Here is a 14,339-nt window from a genome sequence, read left to right as displayed (position 1 = left end):
GGGGTAGCTCAAAAGACACTTGTCCCCATCGGTCAGAAGTTTCTAGCTTCCTTCTGCTCTGGAATCTCACAAGGAAGTAGAGAACAAGAACAGTAGACTGTTGGGGCGCCTGGGTGGCTTAGTCGGTTAAGCGTCCGACTTTCGCTTAGGTCATGATCTCGCGGTTCGTGGGTTCGAGCCCCGTGTCGGGCCCTGTGCTGACTGCCAGCTCAGAGCCTGGAGCCTGTTTCGGTCTGTGACTCCCTCTCTCTGACCCTCCCCTGCTCAGGCTGTCTCTCTCTCTCTCCTAGAAATAAATAAAACATTAAAAAAAAATAAATTTAAAAAAATAAAATAAAAAAAAAAGAACAGTAGACTGTCTTTACTTGTATTAACATGGTAGCCACTAGCCCTTAAGGGCCTAAAATGTGTCTAGTCTGAATTGAGATGTGCTATATCTGTAAAATACACACCAGAGTTCAAATATGTACATATGAGAAAACACACTAAAATTTTTTTAGTATTATTTGTTGAAGTGTTAATATTTAGGATATATTGGGTGAGATAAAATATATTGTTAAAGTTAACTTTGCCTGTTTCTATTTTTTACTGTAACTACTAAGAAATTTAAAACTATACATATGGCTCATGTTATATTTCTATCAGTGATGTTGACTAAGTAATTACACACCCATAGATGTCCATCCATTCATACATTAGAGTATTTATTACGTGCCAGGCACTACTTCAGTTGCAAGGGACACAGCAGTAAACAAGACGGACACTGTTCTGTCCTCACAGAACTCACACTCGAATGTGGAGGGAAAGGCAACAAATCATGTCTGTTCATGATAAGTGCTCTGGGAAACAAGGCAGAACCGGAAGTTACTTTGACATGAGAGGAGTTGGTGTCTCTGACAAGGGAATCAAGGCAGTGCTACTTGAGTAGGGACCTAAAAGGTGAGAGAAGTCACAAACCATTCAAAGACCTTGGGGGAAATGTTCCAGGCAGGCAGAACAGCAAATGTAAAGTCTCTGAAGCAGAAAGGAGCTTGATTTCTTAAAGGGACAAGGTCATGCAGGAACATGCCAAGATCACACAGAATCCTGGGAAGAAGGTTGGGTTCTAGTCTAAGTGTAATGAGAAATTCTTGGATCATTTTTATAGAGAAGTGTTAGGACCCAATTTAAAGTTTTTGGTTTTGTTTTTAAAAATTTTTAAAAACATTTATTTATTATTGAGAGACAGAGAGAGACAGAGCATGAGCATGGAAGGGGCAGAGAGAGAGGGAGACACATAATCTGAAGTAGTCTTCAGGCTCCGAGCCGTCAGCACAGGGCCTATCGTGGGGCTCGAACTCACAAGCCATGAGATCATGACCTGAGCCAAAGTCGGACACTTAACCGACTTAGCCACCCAGGCGCCCCCCAATTTATATTTTTAAAGGACAATGCTACTGGGGCACCTGGGTGGTTCAGTCGGTGAGGCGTCCAGCTCTTGATTTCGGCTCTGGTCATGACCTCATGGTTGGTGAGATCGAGCCTCACATTGGGCACTGCGCTGACAGTGTGGAGCCTACCTGAAACAGGGTGAGAACAGGGGCAGGGAGGTTTGTTGGGAGGCCACCACATTAGTCCAGGCCAGGGACACCCAGTGTCTGGCCCGAAGGGTATGGGTGGAGGAGGTGAGAAGCAGTCAGATTTGGGATATACTTTGAAGGCAGCTGAGAGAAGACCTGCTGACTGGTGTGGGAAGAACAAACAGAACCGAGGATGACTTAGATTTCTGGCCTCAAAAACAGTGTGAGCTAGGTGTTGACAGCAATTGAGAGAGGACTGGCGATGAAACACGCTTGGGGCAGAATTCCAGACTTTTGTGTCAGACATGTTAGGTTTGTCGTGATGTCAGTGAGGCTGTTGGATAAGTGAGTCTGCATGAAGCTCAGGAGAGGGCAGGGCTGGAGACATGCAAACACGCCAACAGCATAAAGGGGGTATGTAATCCACGGGAATGGGTTTGATCACCTAACGGGGAGAAAAGAGGGCTACGGAATAGGCCCCAGAGCAATCCAAAAGCTGGGTGTCAGGAGACAGAAAAGGTGTTGTCAGTGAGGTAGGAAAAAAGCAGGAAATGATAATACCGCAAATCAAAATGAAGACAAGAACTTTCAAGTAGAGAGTGGTCTGCGGACTCAAAGGTACTTGGAAATAATTACTCCGGGCACTTAGCAGCTCCTTCCTCCCAAGCTCCAGCTCCATAACAGGATGAACCCTAGCTTGTGCGTGGGGGGTTTGCACAGGCTTTAGTGCCAGGAACGCGGGCTCCACTGCTTATGAGCTCCATGTCCTTAGGTAAGTTACTTAACTTCTCTGGGCCGTGATATACATCCCCTGCGTGCTCACCCCACACCCCAGTGAACTACTCCGATAGTACCCCACACGCACATCTTACTCTGGCTTTTGTATTTTAACCTTCTTACACCTCTATGTCTAGGGCTGGTCATGCTCAGACTTGAATCCAACAGGACGGTGGGAGTCTGAGCCGCACCACTGCCTATATAACCATTGGCCTGTTCCTTCATCTATGAGCAGATGTTTCCATTTTCTAAAAAGGAATACAATGTGCCTCACAGACGGTTGGTTATGTGAAAATCCAATCAGGTAATGGATATGCCTGGCAGAATAAAAGCTCACTAAGCAGTATTTATCATCTTTGCATCTACAGGACTCCCAATGCTGGCAGGCTGGCTGAGGGCCTGAAACGGTTAAGGACACAGCAAACCCTCCTTCCAGACAGCTAGGGTGGAGAAAGGCAAGGACAGTCAGCTGCTACTCATACCTAGTGAACCTGGACAGGGCCAGCATGGTGGATTAATACAGCAAACACAGATGGCTCATTATTCTGGGAAATATCAGGGACGTCATGCCCCTCCATAGTCTGCTGAGTGGGTCCCCAACATCCATTATCAGCATTCAAGCTAGAAATTCAAGCACTGTCTAAGACTCTTTCTCCTCACCCATCCCCCGCCATCTTATTTAACAAGATGCAATCTATTGCACCTTCAAAATGCCAAGCTTCATCAAATCCAAGATACCAACCATTGTAAGACAAACCATTATGTTATGCAGTTCTAAGAAAGGAAAAAATCTTGCCACTTAAACTATGAAGTGCCACTGACTTTTAGAAGCATCCAAGTTTCAGAGATATTAAAATGAGGGGGAAGAAAAGTACATCTTACAACTGACGAAATTATACCTCTCATTCCATCACTGCTGCCTTAGTTCAGGCCTCCATCCTCTCTTGCCTGGACTAGGAATGGGAGCTCCTAATGGTCTTCCCTCCACTCATCTTCTCCACTCATCTTCTGATGCCAAAAAAGATTTCTAAGGGCCAGTATTATCAGCTCCCTACCCCCAAATCTTTCAGTTAACACTTCTCCCATAGATCCCTAGCCGACATTCTTCACTTTAAACTGGCTGAAATTTCCCAAATGTCATCTTGCTTCTAGTCTGGAATTGCTTTTCCTCCCATTCTTCATCTATTTATCTCTTAGCTATTAGAAGAGTTTTCTAGGGGTGCCTGGGTGGCTCAGTAAGTTGAGCTTCCAACTCTTGATTTCAGCTCAGGTCATGATCCCAGGGCTGTGGGATCAAGCCCCATGTCGGCTTAAGATTCTTTCTCTTCCTCCCCCTCCACCCCTTGCTCTCTCTAAAATAAAAATTTAGAGAGAAAAAAAAAAGAAGAGTTTCCTAGCCTGGACACACCTCCCTCCAGCCCTCCTGTCTGCCAGGACTAGTATGGTCGACATGGCTTGTTAAATGGGATAGCCCTTTCTTCACTCACAAATAAACTGCATCCAAAAATGAACCCTACTCCAAGTTCCAAAGATGATCTTTCTATAGAGGATGCTTGGGAGTGTCCAAACAAGCTCTGACTCTTGCTTTTCAACACATAAGCTGGTGTCTGTTCTTCCACGAAGTCTTCCTAAATTCTCCAAGCTGTTAGGCACCCCTCCGTGGCGCTCCATATCCCATGCATGCCACTATCATAGCCTTTTTTATACCACACTCTAATTGTTGATTTGGTTCCTCCCCCACTAGACTGTGAGCTCCTTGGAAACGGGTGCCTGTTTTATTCAGCTGTTATTCTTCAGAACCTGGAACCTAGAAGGCACTTAATACTTATAAAATGGTTGAATGGGTAGAAGGATGGGTGAATGAAAAGTGGTTACTCTTAAGGGGTCTGAGAGCCCCACTCTCAGAGATGCTACCTCCAGTCACTTCACATTGCCACTGACTTATCCCTAAGTCTGGTAATTGGCCAAAGTATCAAAGAGCAATGGCACTGCCTGGTGGTCAGTGCGGGGAACACACCTTATTGAACACAACTTTTTTAAAACCACTGCTCTCTTTTGCTCTGGAGAGGTTAGGAAATGTAATGAGTGAGGGGGATTTGGATTTTAAAAAGATCAAGCTGAAGGGGTGCCTGGGTGGCTTAGTTGGTTAGGCGTCCGACTTTCGCTTAGGTCATGATCTCACGGTTCGTGGGTTCGAGCCCCGCGTCGGGCTCTGTGCTGACTGCCAGCTCAGAGCCTGGAGCCTGTTTCAGTCTGTGACTCCCTCTCTCTCTGACCCTCCCCTGCTCACGCTGTTTCTTTCTCTCTCTCCTAAAAATAAATAAACATTTAAAAAAATATATTTAAAAAGATCAAGCTGATGATTTTTTGCAGAATGGATTGCTGAAGGGAAGAAGTGGGGATGGCCAGCTGGGGAATTATTTTGTCAGAGCGATAGCCCAGTTCCAACCTGTGACTTTAACACTACCATGCTTAACCACTTTGTAATACAGCCTCTTACCCGAGGGCCTTCTTTTCTCCCTCGGGCTGAGCACTGTGACAGAGATTCTAAGATCTGCCTGATGATTTCTGCCTTCTGGTATTCGTGCCTTTGTATAACTCCCTCCTGAGTATGGGCTTGCCTGGGGCCTGCTTCTAACTGACAGAATGGAACACAAGCGTGAGGTGTCACCCCTGTGATTAGACTACACAAGGCTGTAACTTCCATCCTGCTGGCAGACTCTTCCTGGCTGACTTTGATAAAGAAAGCTGCCATGTTGGGGAGACCCATATGGCAAGGAACTAAAGTCAGTCTCTGGTTAATGGTCTATTAGTAAACAGAGTCAACAATCTTAGTCCAGCAGGAAGAACTAAAATTGTTTCAAAATTTAAGTTAGCTTGGAAACCGATTCTTACCCAGCCTTCAGATGAGAACCTGGGCCTGGCCAGTAATCAGAATGCAGCCTGTGAAGCAGAGGGCCCAGGTTAAGTGTGCCTGAACTCCTGGCCCACAGAAACTATGAAATCATAAATGTGTGTCGTTTTAAACCACTAGTTGCTTATAATTTATTCAGCAACAGATAACTAATAAACACCTACTCAGAATGGGTTGTGCCCATGCAGGTCTGAAAACCCAGGAAACTTACATAATCAACTACTATACCACTGAAGCGTGTGTGTGTCCCCCACACCACCCCCATCAGAGGCTTTTGCAGCTGACCTCACAGAGCATCCCCCTGTGAGATGAATGACCAAGGATCATCTGGGTGACCCCGTCAGGTTCTAGCCCCATCCAGTGGGAGGCCTTCACGGGCCATTTTACAGCTAACAAGAAATGCACCTTATGAGGAAAGGCCAAGAAAACTAGGATGGCGTTAGGGTATTACCACACAGATCAGCCCAAGAGACATCCACACCCAGAAAGGAACTTGGGCAGCTATGGTTATGGCATATTACGATAGGTGATACGGCACTGAAACACAGCCACACTGGATATGCTGTGAATTTAGTTAATCCCACCAAACAAATGAGGTGAGGTCGAGTCCCACGAGAGTCTAGTCAGAATGAGAGAACTAGAGGAACTCAGCCAAAAAGCCTCTGCTAAGTTCTTAAATAATTCAGGTCAAGATGAGTTTCAATCTGAGGTAACTCATGATCAACAGGCTACTTTTCTTTTTCTCACCCACTGCCCCTCTTCCACACTATTTTGAAGTTGCCATCTAAATGGATTTGGCCTGCTGCTGATGGCTAAAGTCTGGATCTCCTCCGCAGCAAGGCTACAGTGCAGATCCATACCGTGGTCGGTGGCAGCTGCCCACATCACTTCCAAGTCTAGAATTCTGTGAGGTTACAGGTAGACCTCCCCCAACCCTGCCCATTGTTGCTGCCCCAGAATCTCCAAGGTAGGCAGAAAGAGCAAAAGAGGCAAGCCAAACCTCACCAAAAGTGCAGAAATACCAGAATCCCACACTCTCCAGTCCAGGCAAGCCAAGCTGTTCATCGTTCTCCATTACACAACATTCCCGCTCCCAGACGCATCTGAAGTTGGAGCTACACTAACTGCTAAACAGCCTCAACCCAATCTTTTTTTTAGTTCCAAGTTTTTATTTAAATTCCAGTTAGTTAATGTATAGTGTAATATTGGTTTCAGGAGTAGAATTTAGTGATTCATCACTTACATAGAACATCCGTGCACATCATGAGTGCCCTCCGCAATGCCCATCCCCCACTCACCTCCCTCCATCAACCATCAGTTTGTTCTCTATTGGTAAAAGTCTGCTCTCATTTTCCACCCCATGTTCAACCTCAACCCAATTTCAAACACTTCCAGTTACAAAAAGACTAGAAACAGTTCTCTCTGGAAAATGCCTCGCCAACCTTCATGCGGGTAGAAGATACCGTCTTTCTCTAATGCTCTGACCTGTGGGAGAACAGATGGAGATAAAGGAGAAGGAAAGTACACTGGCCAATACTCTGAAAGCGACAGGGTTGAGTATCTGTGACCCAGAGAGGATCCCAAAAGAGACTGATAGGATTTATTACCATCAGAACTAACTAACAGTAGTAATGACAGCATTTACATGCACACAGGGTCTCCTTTCAAGAAGTTCACGATTCCCCCACAAGACCTCAATTCTCATGCCTCCTCCCATCAAGGCAGAGAAAGAGGGCTTCGAGAGCTGTTTGTCAGAGACGTCTCTCAGTCAGTCAGTCCCTGGAAGGCGGGCTCAGTGCTTGGAGGCAGGGCCGCTGGCTGGCTTAGCAACCTGTTCACTATGCTGATTTTAGCATCATGCTTCTCAATGTCCTCATACGGAGTCCAGGACAAGTCATGCTGTAGCTTGTAGGCACCAAGGAAGTCATGTGGACAACGTGTCCCCCATTCCTAAAGAAGGCAAAGGAGTCAGTTCTCATCAGGGTAGGAAATAAAGACATTGAGCTTATTTCCTCATTTTTAAAAAATGTCTATTTACTTATTTTCAGAGAGAGAGATAGAGAGCAAGAGGGGGAAGGGCAGAGAGAGGGGGAGACAGATAATCCCAAGCAGGCTCCACGGTCGCCAGTGCAAAGCCTGATGCGGGGCTTGAACCCACAAACAGTGAGATCATAACCTGAGCCAAAACCAAGAATCAGATGCTTAACCCACTGAGCCACCCAGGCTCCCCTCATTTCATTTTATGCCACAGATTTCTTTTTTGGGTTTTCACTTCAGATCAGTCAGAATCATCCTCATTGCATTATGCATCAGCTATCTCCCTTAACAGAGATAATGACTGTGAAATAATTTGACTGTATTTTTCAATAAATATTTCTTAAGAGTCATGCCAAGGCTCACAAAACCTCCAATTTTCTAGAAAACCATTTATAAACCCTTATGCCTACATCCTCACACACACATGCCAAGAGTGTCTCAAAGACCAGAGTTGATTTTTGTGCAAAAATAAATGTTCTTACCTTTGGAGAAATAATAGAAAAATACTGCTGACCAGTCTCCCGTTTATAAAGGTAATAGATGTTACCAGGTTTTTTAACTATATTACAGGCTACGTGGTGCAAGTCAGCATCTCTGTGAGCATCTTCCAGCACCTAAGAACCACAGAGATGTAACAAAGTAAGCACTGGACTTAACAGGCACGCACATTCAGTGATTATCCCAAACAGTGCTTAGGAACTGCTCCCCCCACAGCAATCAGTCACTACTAGGATCCAGATGATTCTGAAGAGACAAGAATTAGACTATGCTACTAGCCTGTAAAAATGCCTTTAGAAGAACTGCATTTCAAAATGTTGAACATTACTGGCTTTGAGTGGTTTCTGAATTTCTTTCCTATTTTTCTGCAGAAAGTACATTTCTTTTTCTTTTTTTAATGTTTTCTTTATTTCTGAGAGAGAGAGAGAGAGAGAGACAGTGTGAGGAGGGGAGGGTCAGAGAGAGAGGGAGACACAGAATGTAAAGCAGGCTCCAGGCTCTGAGCTGTCAGCACAGAGCCCGATGCAGGGCTCGAACCCACAAACCGTGAGATCATGACCTGAGCCGAAGTCGGACACTTAACCAACATCTGTAATGACAATGTAAGTACATTTCTTATATAACTGAGAACATGTATTTCCCCTCAAAATGCTTTACTTCACTGAAACTTGCCTCCCAGTGAAAAAGCTTACCTATACCTAACCTCTTGGACTTACTCTCTTTCACGCCACACTTCTATTATTTCTAGGAGGTCCTGAAGACAAAATAGTTAAATGACTGTAAGACCAGGCAATCCTGTGAATTAAATGAGGGAAATGAATGGCTGTCTAAAAGCTGTTACTCGTTACTCACCTTCCTGGCTTGTTCTTGTAAATGTTGGATTTGCTCAGCTATGACTGTCAGTTTGTTGGTGGCATTTGCTCGGATGAATTCGTCAGCCTACAGGTGAGACAAAACCAAACTGTGGGTGGAAAAAGGGTAAGACTTTCACAGTGTTTGTATTTAGAGCCCAGCGTGAAGAGTTACCTCCACATCTTTGCTTATGCCTTATACTCTTCTGAGCCTCACCACAGCCCCGTGAACTCGCACTCACCTCACCCAGCTCCCACCCGGCTCAACAGCTCCCATATGCTACCACATGTTTGACTGTGCCCTCTCGACAGAAAATACTTCCCCTCTTACTCTTTGCCCGAGTAAACCCACTTGTTCCTCAGGTCTCCATTTATTTTTCTCATGTTTCAACGTTTCTGAAATCAGAGATGGGTCTTAAAATAAAGAGACCCTTGTGATAAGGTTCTTACCACCTGTTAGGTAGGAATCTAGCTATGTATAGGAAGTACCTATTAATCTGATCATTGCCTCAGCTGAATTATTTACACCAATGCCTAGTTACATTTTAACTTAGATTTGCCTTCCTAATTGTTACTTCAAATATTTTCTTGGTTTTTTTTTTAAGTAGGCTCCATGCCCAACTGTGGGGCTCAAACTCACGACCCTGAGATCCAGAGTCACATGCTCTACCTACCCACTGAACCAGCCAGGTATTTTTAAAGACTGCACTAGGATGTAGACCTGAAACCGTGTTATACTGCACACAGAAGACTGCCTGTCTTGTGCCAGGAAGCGCGAATGAAGGCAATGGAAATTGCTTAAAATAAATTGAATAATTTTCAAAACCGAGAGACTGGTATGACCAATGGGAAGGATTATCACTCAGGCATCAGAAATCTGTCAAAGACTTCCAGCTTACTTTCAAGAAAAGCTGATTAATGTCTAGGGGTATACAATAAGTTAAGAAGAAATTAGGAGATTAACTTAAAGTAAGAAATATTAAGAGGGTGCCTGGGGTGTCAGTCAGTTAAGCGTCTGACTTCAGCTCAAGTCATGGTCTCACAGTCCGTGAGTTCGAGCCCCACATTGGGTTCCGTGCTGACAACTCAGAGCCTGGAGCCTGCTTCAGAGTCTGTGTCCCCCTCTCTCCCTGCTCCTCCCCCACTCACACTCTGTCTCTCTCTCTCTCTCAAAAATAAACAAACATTAAAAAACTTTTTTTAATAAAAAATAAAAAAGGAAATTCTAAGAGAATTTGCTGGTTAGTTAAGGAAGCTCAAGGTAAAAGTCAGCTATAAGCCAGCATCATATGAGAGCAGAAAGAAACAACAGAGTCAATGAGTCAATCATTTATCTGTTCCACAAATACAGACTGAACAACCACTGTGTATTAGACACCATGCCAAGCCCTGGATGTACCGGCAAACAGGAGAAAGAAGTCCCTACCTCCATCAAGATTACAGCCTAATGCACTGTCCTTCAGAAAATGAAGTAAAGTATGTAATTTTTAAAATGTTTATTTATTTTGAAAAAGAGCGTGAGAAGCAGAGAGAGCAAGAGAAAAAGAGAGAGAATCACAAATAGGCTCTGCTGTCAGCACAAAACTCAACGAGGGGCAGGATCCCACAAACTGTGAGATTGTGACCTGAGCCGAAATCAAGGGTCAGTTGTTTCATCAACTGAGCCACCCAGGTACCCCAAAATAGTAATATTTAACTTTCTAGCAGCTGTGTTAAAAATAAAAATAACTGGGGCGCCTGGGTGGCTTAGTCGGTTAAGCGTCCGACTTTCGCTTGGGTCATGATCTCGCGGTTCGTGGGTTCGAGCCCCACGTTGGGCTCTGTGCTGACTGCCAGCTCAGAGCCTGGAGCCTATTTCAGAGTCTGTATCTCCCTCTCTCGCTGACCCTCCCCTGCTCACGCTGTCTCTCTCTCTCTCCTAGAAATAAATAAAAATATTAAAAAATAAAAAAAAATAAAAATAAGTAAAATTTATAATAATATTTCTTAACCCAACATATCAAAAAACATTACTATTCCAACACATAATCACTATAAAAAATTTTAATGAGATATTTTACATTTCATATTAAGTATATACTTATATTTTCACTAATACTATCAATTGAGATATCAAATTTTCATTAAGAATACTCAATCTGGGGCACCTGAGTGGTTCAGTTGGTTAAGCATCCAACTTCAGCTCAGGTCATGAATGATCAAACAGTTTGTGGGTTTCAGTCCCGTCAGGCACTGTGCTGACAGCTCAGAGCCTGGAGCCTGTTTCGGATTCTGTGTCTCCCTCTCTCTCTGCCCCTCCCTCACTCGTGCTCTGTCTCTGTCTCTCTCTCTCTCTCAAAAATAAACATTAGAGGGGCGCCTGGGTGGCTTAGTCGGTTAAGTGTCCGACTTTCGCTTAGGTCATGATCTCGCGGTTTGTGGGTTCGAGCCCCGCGTCAGGCTCTGCGCTGACTGCCGGCTCAGAGCCTGGAGCCTGTTTCAATCTGTGACTCCCCCTCTCTCTGACACTCCCCTGCTCATGCTGTCTCTCTCTCTCTCTCCTAGAAATAAATAAAACATTAAAAAAAAATTTAAAAAAAAAATAAATAAACATTAGAAAAAAGTACAAAAAATACTCAATCTGTACTTAAGCTTCATAAAATTTATAGTTAAAAGGGTCAATGCACATACTCAGCTTGCTCCAAATATACTTAAAAGTGTCCAATAATTTAATCAATTATCACGGTTTAAAATGTAAATTTGTTAAAACTACATAAATTTAAAATTCTATGTCTCAGCTGCATTAACCATATATTCCAAGTGCTTGACAACCATATGTGGCTAGAGGCTACCATAACATGGTTCTGGTGAGTAATACAGATACCAACAAGAAAAACAATTAGAGCTAGTGTTATACGGACTCAGAATAATGATGAGCTATTATGAAGGAAATAACCATAATTATGTGGTAGAAGCAGATCAGAGGTAACAAGTAAGTGGAGAAACTGGCTTAATGGGTAGTGGTAAGCACTGGAGGGAACGGAATGCTCGAGAAGGGTAGATGCAAATTCAATTTATTTATTTCTTATTGAAAAAAAATTTTTTTTTGAAAGAGAGACAGCGCGTGAGCTGGGGAGGGGCAGAGAGAAAAGAGGACAGAGGATCTGAAGTGGGTTCCTTGCCAACAGAGAAAGCCCGATGTGGGGCTCGAACTCACGAAGCATGAGACCATGAACTGAGCCACCTAGGTGCCCAAATTCAATTTAATAATACCATCATCTGGATGGGGTGGAGTATAACCTTCAACAGACAAGAAAGCCTCACTGAGGATGTGACATTTGACTTGGGTCTGAACAAAAAAAAGGGCCAGCCGAGCACAAAACTGGAGAAGACGTGTCTGAAGGGTAGTTAGCGAGGGGGCAGTAGTTAGGGAGTAGTTAGTAAGGGGGCAGGGACCGTATCATGTAAGGCCTTATAGCCCACGGTGAAACTAATGCATTTTGTTCCAAGGACGGTGAGATACCTGATGGCCAAGGAGAGAGCAGGAGGTTTCTAGAGCTAAGACACTTCTGGGTTAGGAGTGGCGTCATTATTAATCTTTTTCTTAGGGTGGTGGCAGCAAATCAGTTCCTTGTAAACAAAAGATCCTAATTCATAGAGAAATGAGGAAAACAGTACTGCTAATTACTAAACACAAACTCTGGCCCCATTCTGAAGCCCTTCACATATATTATCTAACTTAATTTTTATAACACCTTATGAAGTTGGAGATGGTAACTTCAGTCTCATTTTAGCAATTATACCCAGAGAAGTAAAGCAACCTGTCCAAAGGTTAATAACAGCTAATAAACGGCTGTTGAAGATCTGAACACAGATCAGTCTGATTCCAAATTTCTGCCTTATTAATAATACCAGACCTCTCGAGCTTTCTGAACACACTTCAATACCAAAATGGCATGTCAGCAGGCAGTCCTGCTAGAAAGTACATTTCAGGACACAGAGAGTAAATGTGCTTGATTCAATCTGTTTGTCTCTAGCATTTTTATTTCAGCCACTCAGTATGAATAACATTGGCAACAAGGAGGCAGCACAATAATGCAGCCTCTATATTTTACTAGATTATATGCTGAGGGGCAAAAATTGTGTTCCATCTTTTTGTTTGTTGTTTGTTTCAGGCCACTGTAATAAACATGATGGTCACTCAGTAACCCAGGAAAACGTCTGCCTAAAGCTTTGGGCCTGGTTGCCTCCCTCCCAATAAAACTGATCCAATTAAACAGACACATGATATTCTCCTAATCTATAAAAGTTATGCTTTGCTTCTCACCTCTCTAGAAAAGGGAAGTCAGGAAGTTTGAATCAAAAGCACTTTCCTAAGCATTTTAATATTTCTTAATTAAGAAAAAAAAACTCTGAAGTACAGAGATGTTTATGTGAGGGTATTTGAGCACATTAACTATTAAATATTTTTGGACAAAATAAAGACCTTTGACTATAACCAAGGCCACATGTGGTAGTACATACAAGGGTGAGGGGACTATCCGAAGCTTTAAAGCAGCTGGGCCCTCTATCTGTGCATATTGATGAGGGTTCTACAACTGAAAGTCTTAGATGGATTTTGGTTTTTCACAGCTTTAGATCTAGGAGTTCTCCTAGTTGAGACCTGCATTTTACAGATGAAGAAGCTGAAGTCCAGAGAAACCTAATTTGCCTCAAGTCACAGCACAAGTTATTATCAAACGTGGGATTAGCAGGCATGTGTCCAAATTTCCAGTGCTTTTTGTTATTTCGCATTTCCTCCTTATTCTTTTGGCAGTGAATCTAAGCACGGGGCTCAGGAATGTTTTGCCCAGTGAATGAGAACACAGGACAAAATTTAAGAGTCCCTGTCCTTCTAGAAGATGTTAAATTCTAAAAGCGTTCAGGGCACAGATAACGATCTAATGGAAAGCAGTTTAAATAAGTGGACTGTGTATCCCTGCAGAATCCGTTAGGGTGATTGTGACACTTGCATGGAAACTTCTCTTCACGTGTCTAATGGGAAGAATAAGGTCTGTACTGCCTACCTTACAGGGCTGTCCCGAGGCCCACACGAAATACTGAATATGCAAATTGTCGCGAAAGGTTATGGGCACTCACGGTGCAGCTGAAGCCTTTGCTCTCAGAAGCTCAGAGTCAGACTACCGACTCTCAGTGACAATCAGTTTTCCCGACTTGTAAAATGGTGACAAAAAGCAAATGGTAACCCACACTAACTGGCTGTGGGGTCCCAGTCGTAAGACGCAGGGCCAAACACGGACCGAGACTGGTCTTTACTTCCCCAGCCGCGCCTCCTCACCTTCTGTACCTGCTCTGCGAGCGCCACGAGGTCTAAGGGGTCCCCGGCCCGGTGGGTGTGGTAGGGGCTCACTAGGGCCAGGCCGCCAGGGGTCGGGGTGAGCTCCACCAGCGCTCCTGCGACACATACCCAGGAACACAGCCCGTGAGCGCCCGCCCTCGGCCTCCCGCGCAGCCCGGGAGGCTGGCTGCTCCGTGAGGGCTTCTTCCCCCCTGCGGACTCCCGCCCTGCGTACCTCCCCGACCTCTTTGGTCAGCTGGGACTCCCTTCGACTGCCCCGGCATTCCGGCCTCCCCCATGACAAGAGCGGAGCCTCCCTTCCACCCGAGGCGCAGTGCTAGGCGGAAGAGCACGCGCACAAAGGCCCGTGGGCGGAGCTTCTGTGT

General features: G+C 44.4%; 1 protein-coding gene across 2 annotated transcripts; it reads right to left on the bottom strand.

The window, feature by feature from the left end:
- Nucleotides 1-6,830: 6,830 nt before the first annotated feature.
- Nucleotides 6,831-14,312, bottom strand: CUNH1orf50 (chromosome unknown C1orf50 homolog). Of its 2 annotated transcripts, none has more exons than XM_039238607.1 (5): nucleotides 14,189-14,312; nucleotides 13,954-14,069; nucleotides 8,638-8,724; nucleotides 7,770-7,901; nucleotides 6,831-7,200 (listed from the first exon to the last, which is right to left on the bottom strand). In XM_039238607.1, the coding sequence occupies exons 1-5, from the start codon at nucleotides 14,250-14,252 to the stop codon at nucleotides 7,015-7,017; spliced, it is 585 nt and encodes a 194-aa protein (XP_039094538.1). In that variant the 5' UTR covers nucleotides 14,253-14,312; the 3' UTR covers nucleotides 6,831-7,014. The 2 variants fall into 2 exon arrangements, with proteins under 2 accessions (XP_039094538.1, XP_039094539.1); XM_039238608.1 differs by having other exon boundaries at nucleotides 14,198-14,312.
- Between the last annotated feature and the right edge of the window lie 27 nt (nucleotides 14,313-14,339).

The sequence above is a fragment of the Hyaena hyaena genome, unplaced genomic scaffold, assembly GCF_003009895.1.
Source record: "Hyaena hyaena isolate Hyena2069 unplaced genomic scaffold, ASM300989v1 scaffold_144, whole genome shotgun sequence".
NCBI lineage: Eukaryota > Metazoa > Chordata > Mammalia > Carnivora > Hyaenidae > Hyaena > Hyaena hyaena.
This window is presented reverse-complemented; position numbering and strand designations above follow the sequence as displayed.

What these genes read in the sequence shown, in the direction of transcription:
- CUNH1orf50 (XM_039238607.1), bottom strand. Translation starts at nt 14,252, where the DNA reads ATGGGGGAGGCCGGAATGCCGGGGCAGTCGAAGGGAGTCCCAGCTGAC. An exon ending in TCGCAGAGCAGGTACAGAAG is followed by an intron (nt 8,725 to 13,953) that starts GTGAGGAGGCGC and finishes TCTCACCTGTAG; the next exon opens with GCTGACGAATTCATCCGAGC. An exon ending in TTTCTATTATTTCTCCAAAG is followed by an intron (nt 7,201 to 7,769) that starts GTAAGAACATTT and finishes TGCCTTCTTTAG; the next exon opens with GAATGGGGGACACGTTGTCC.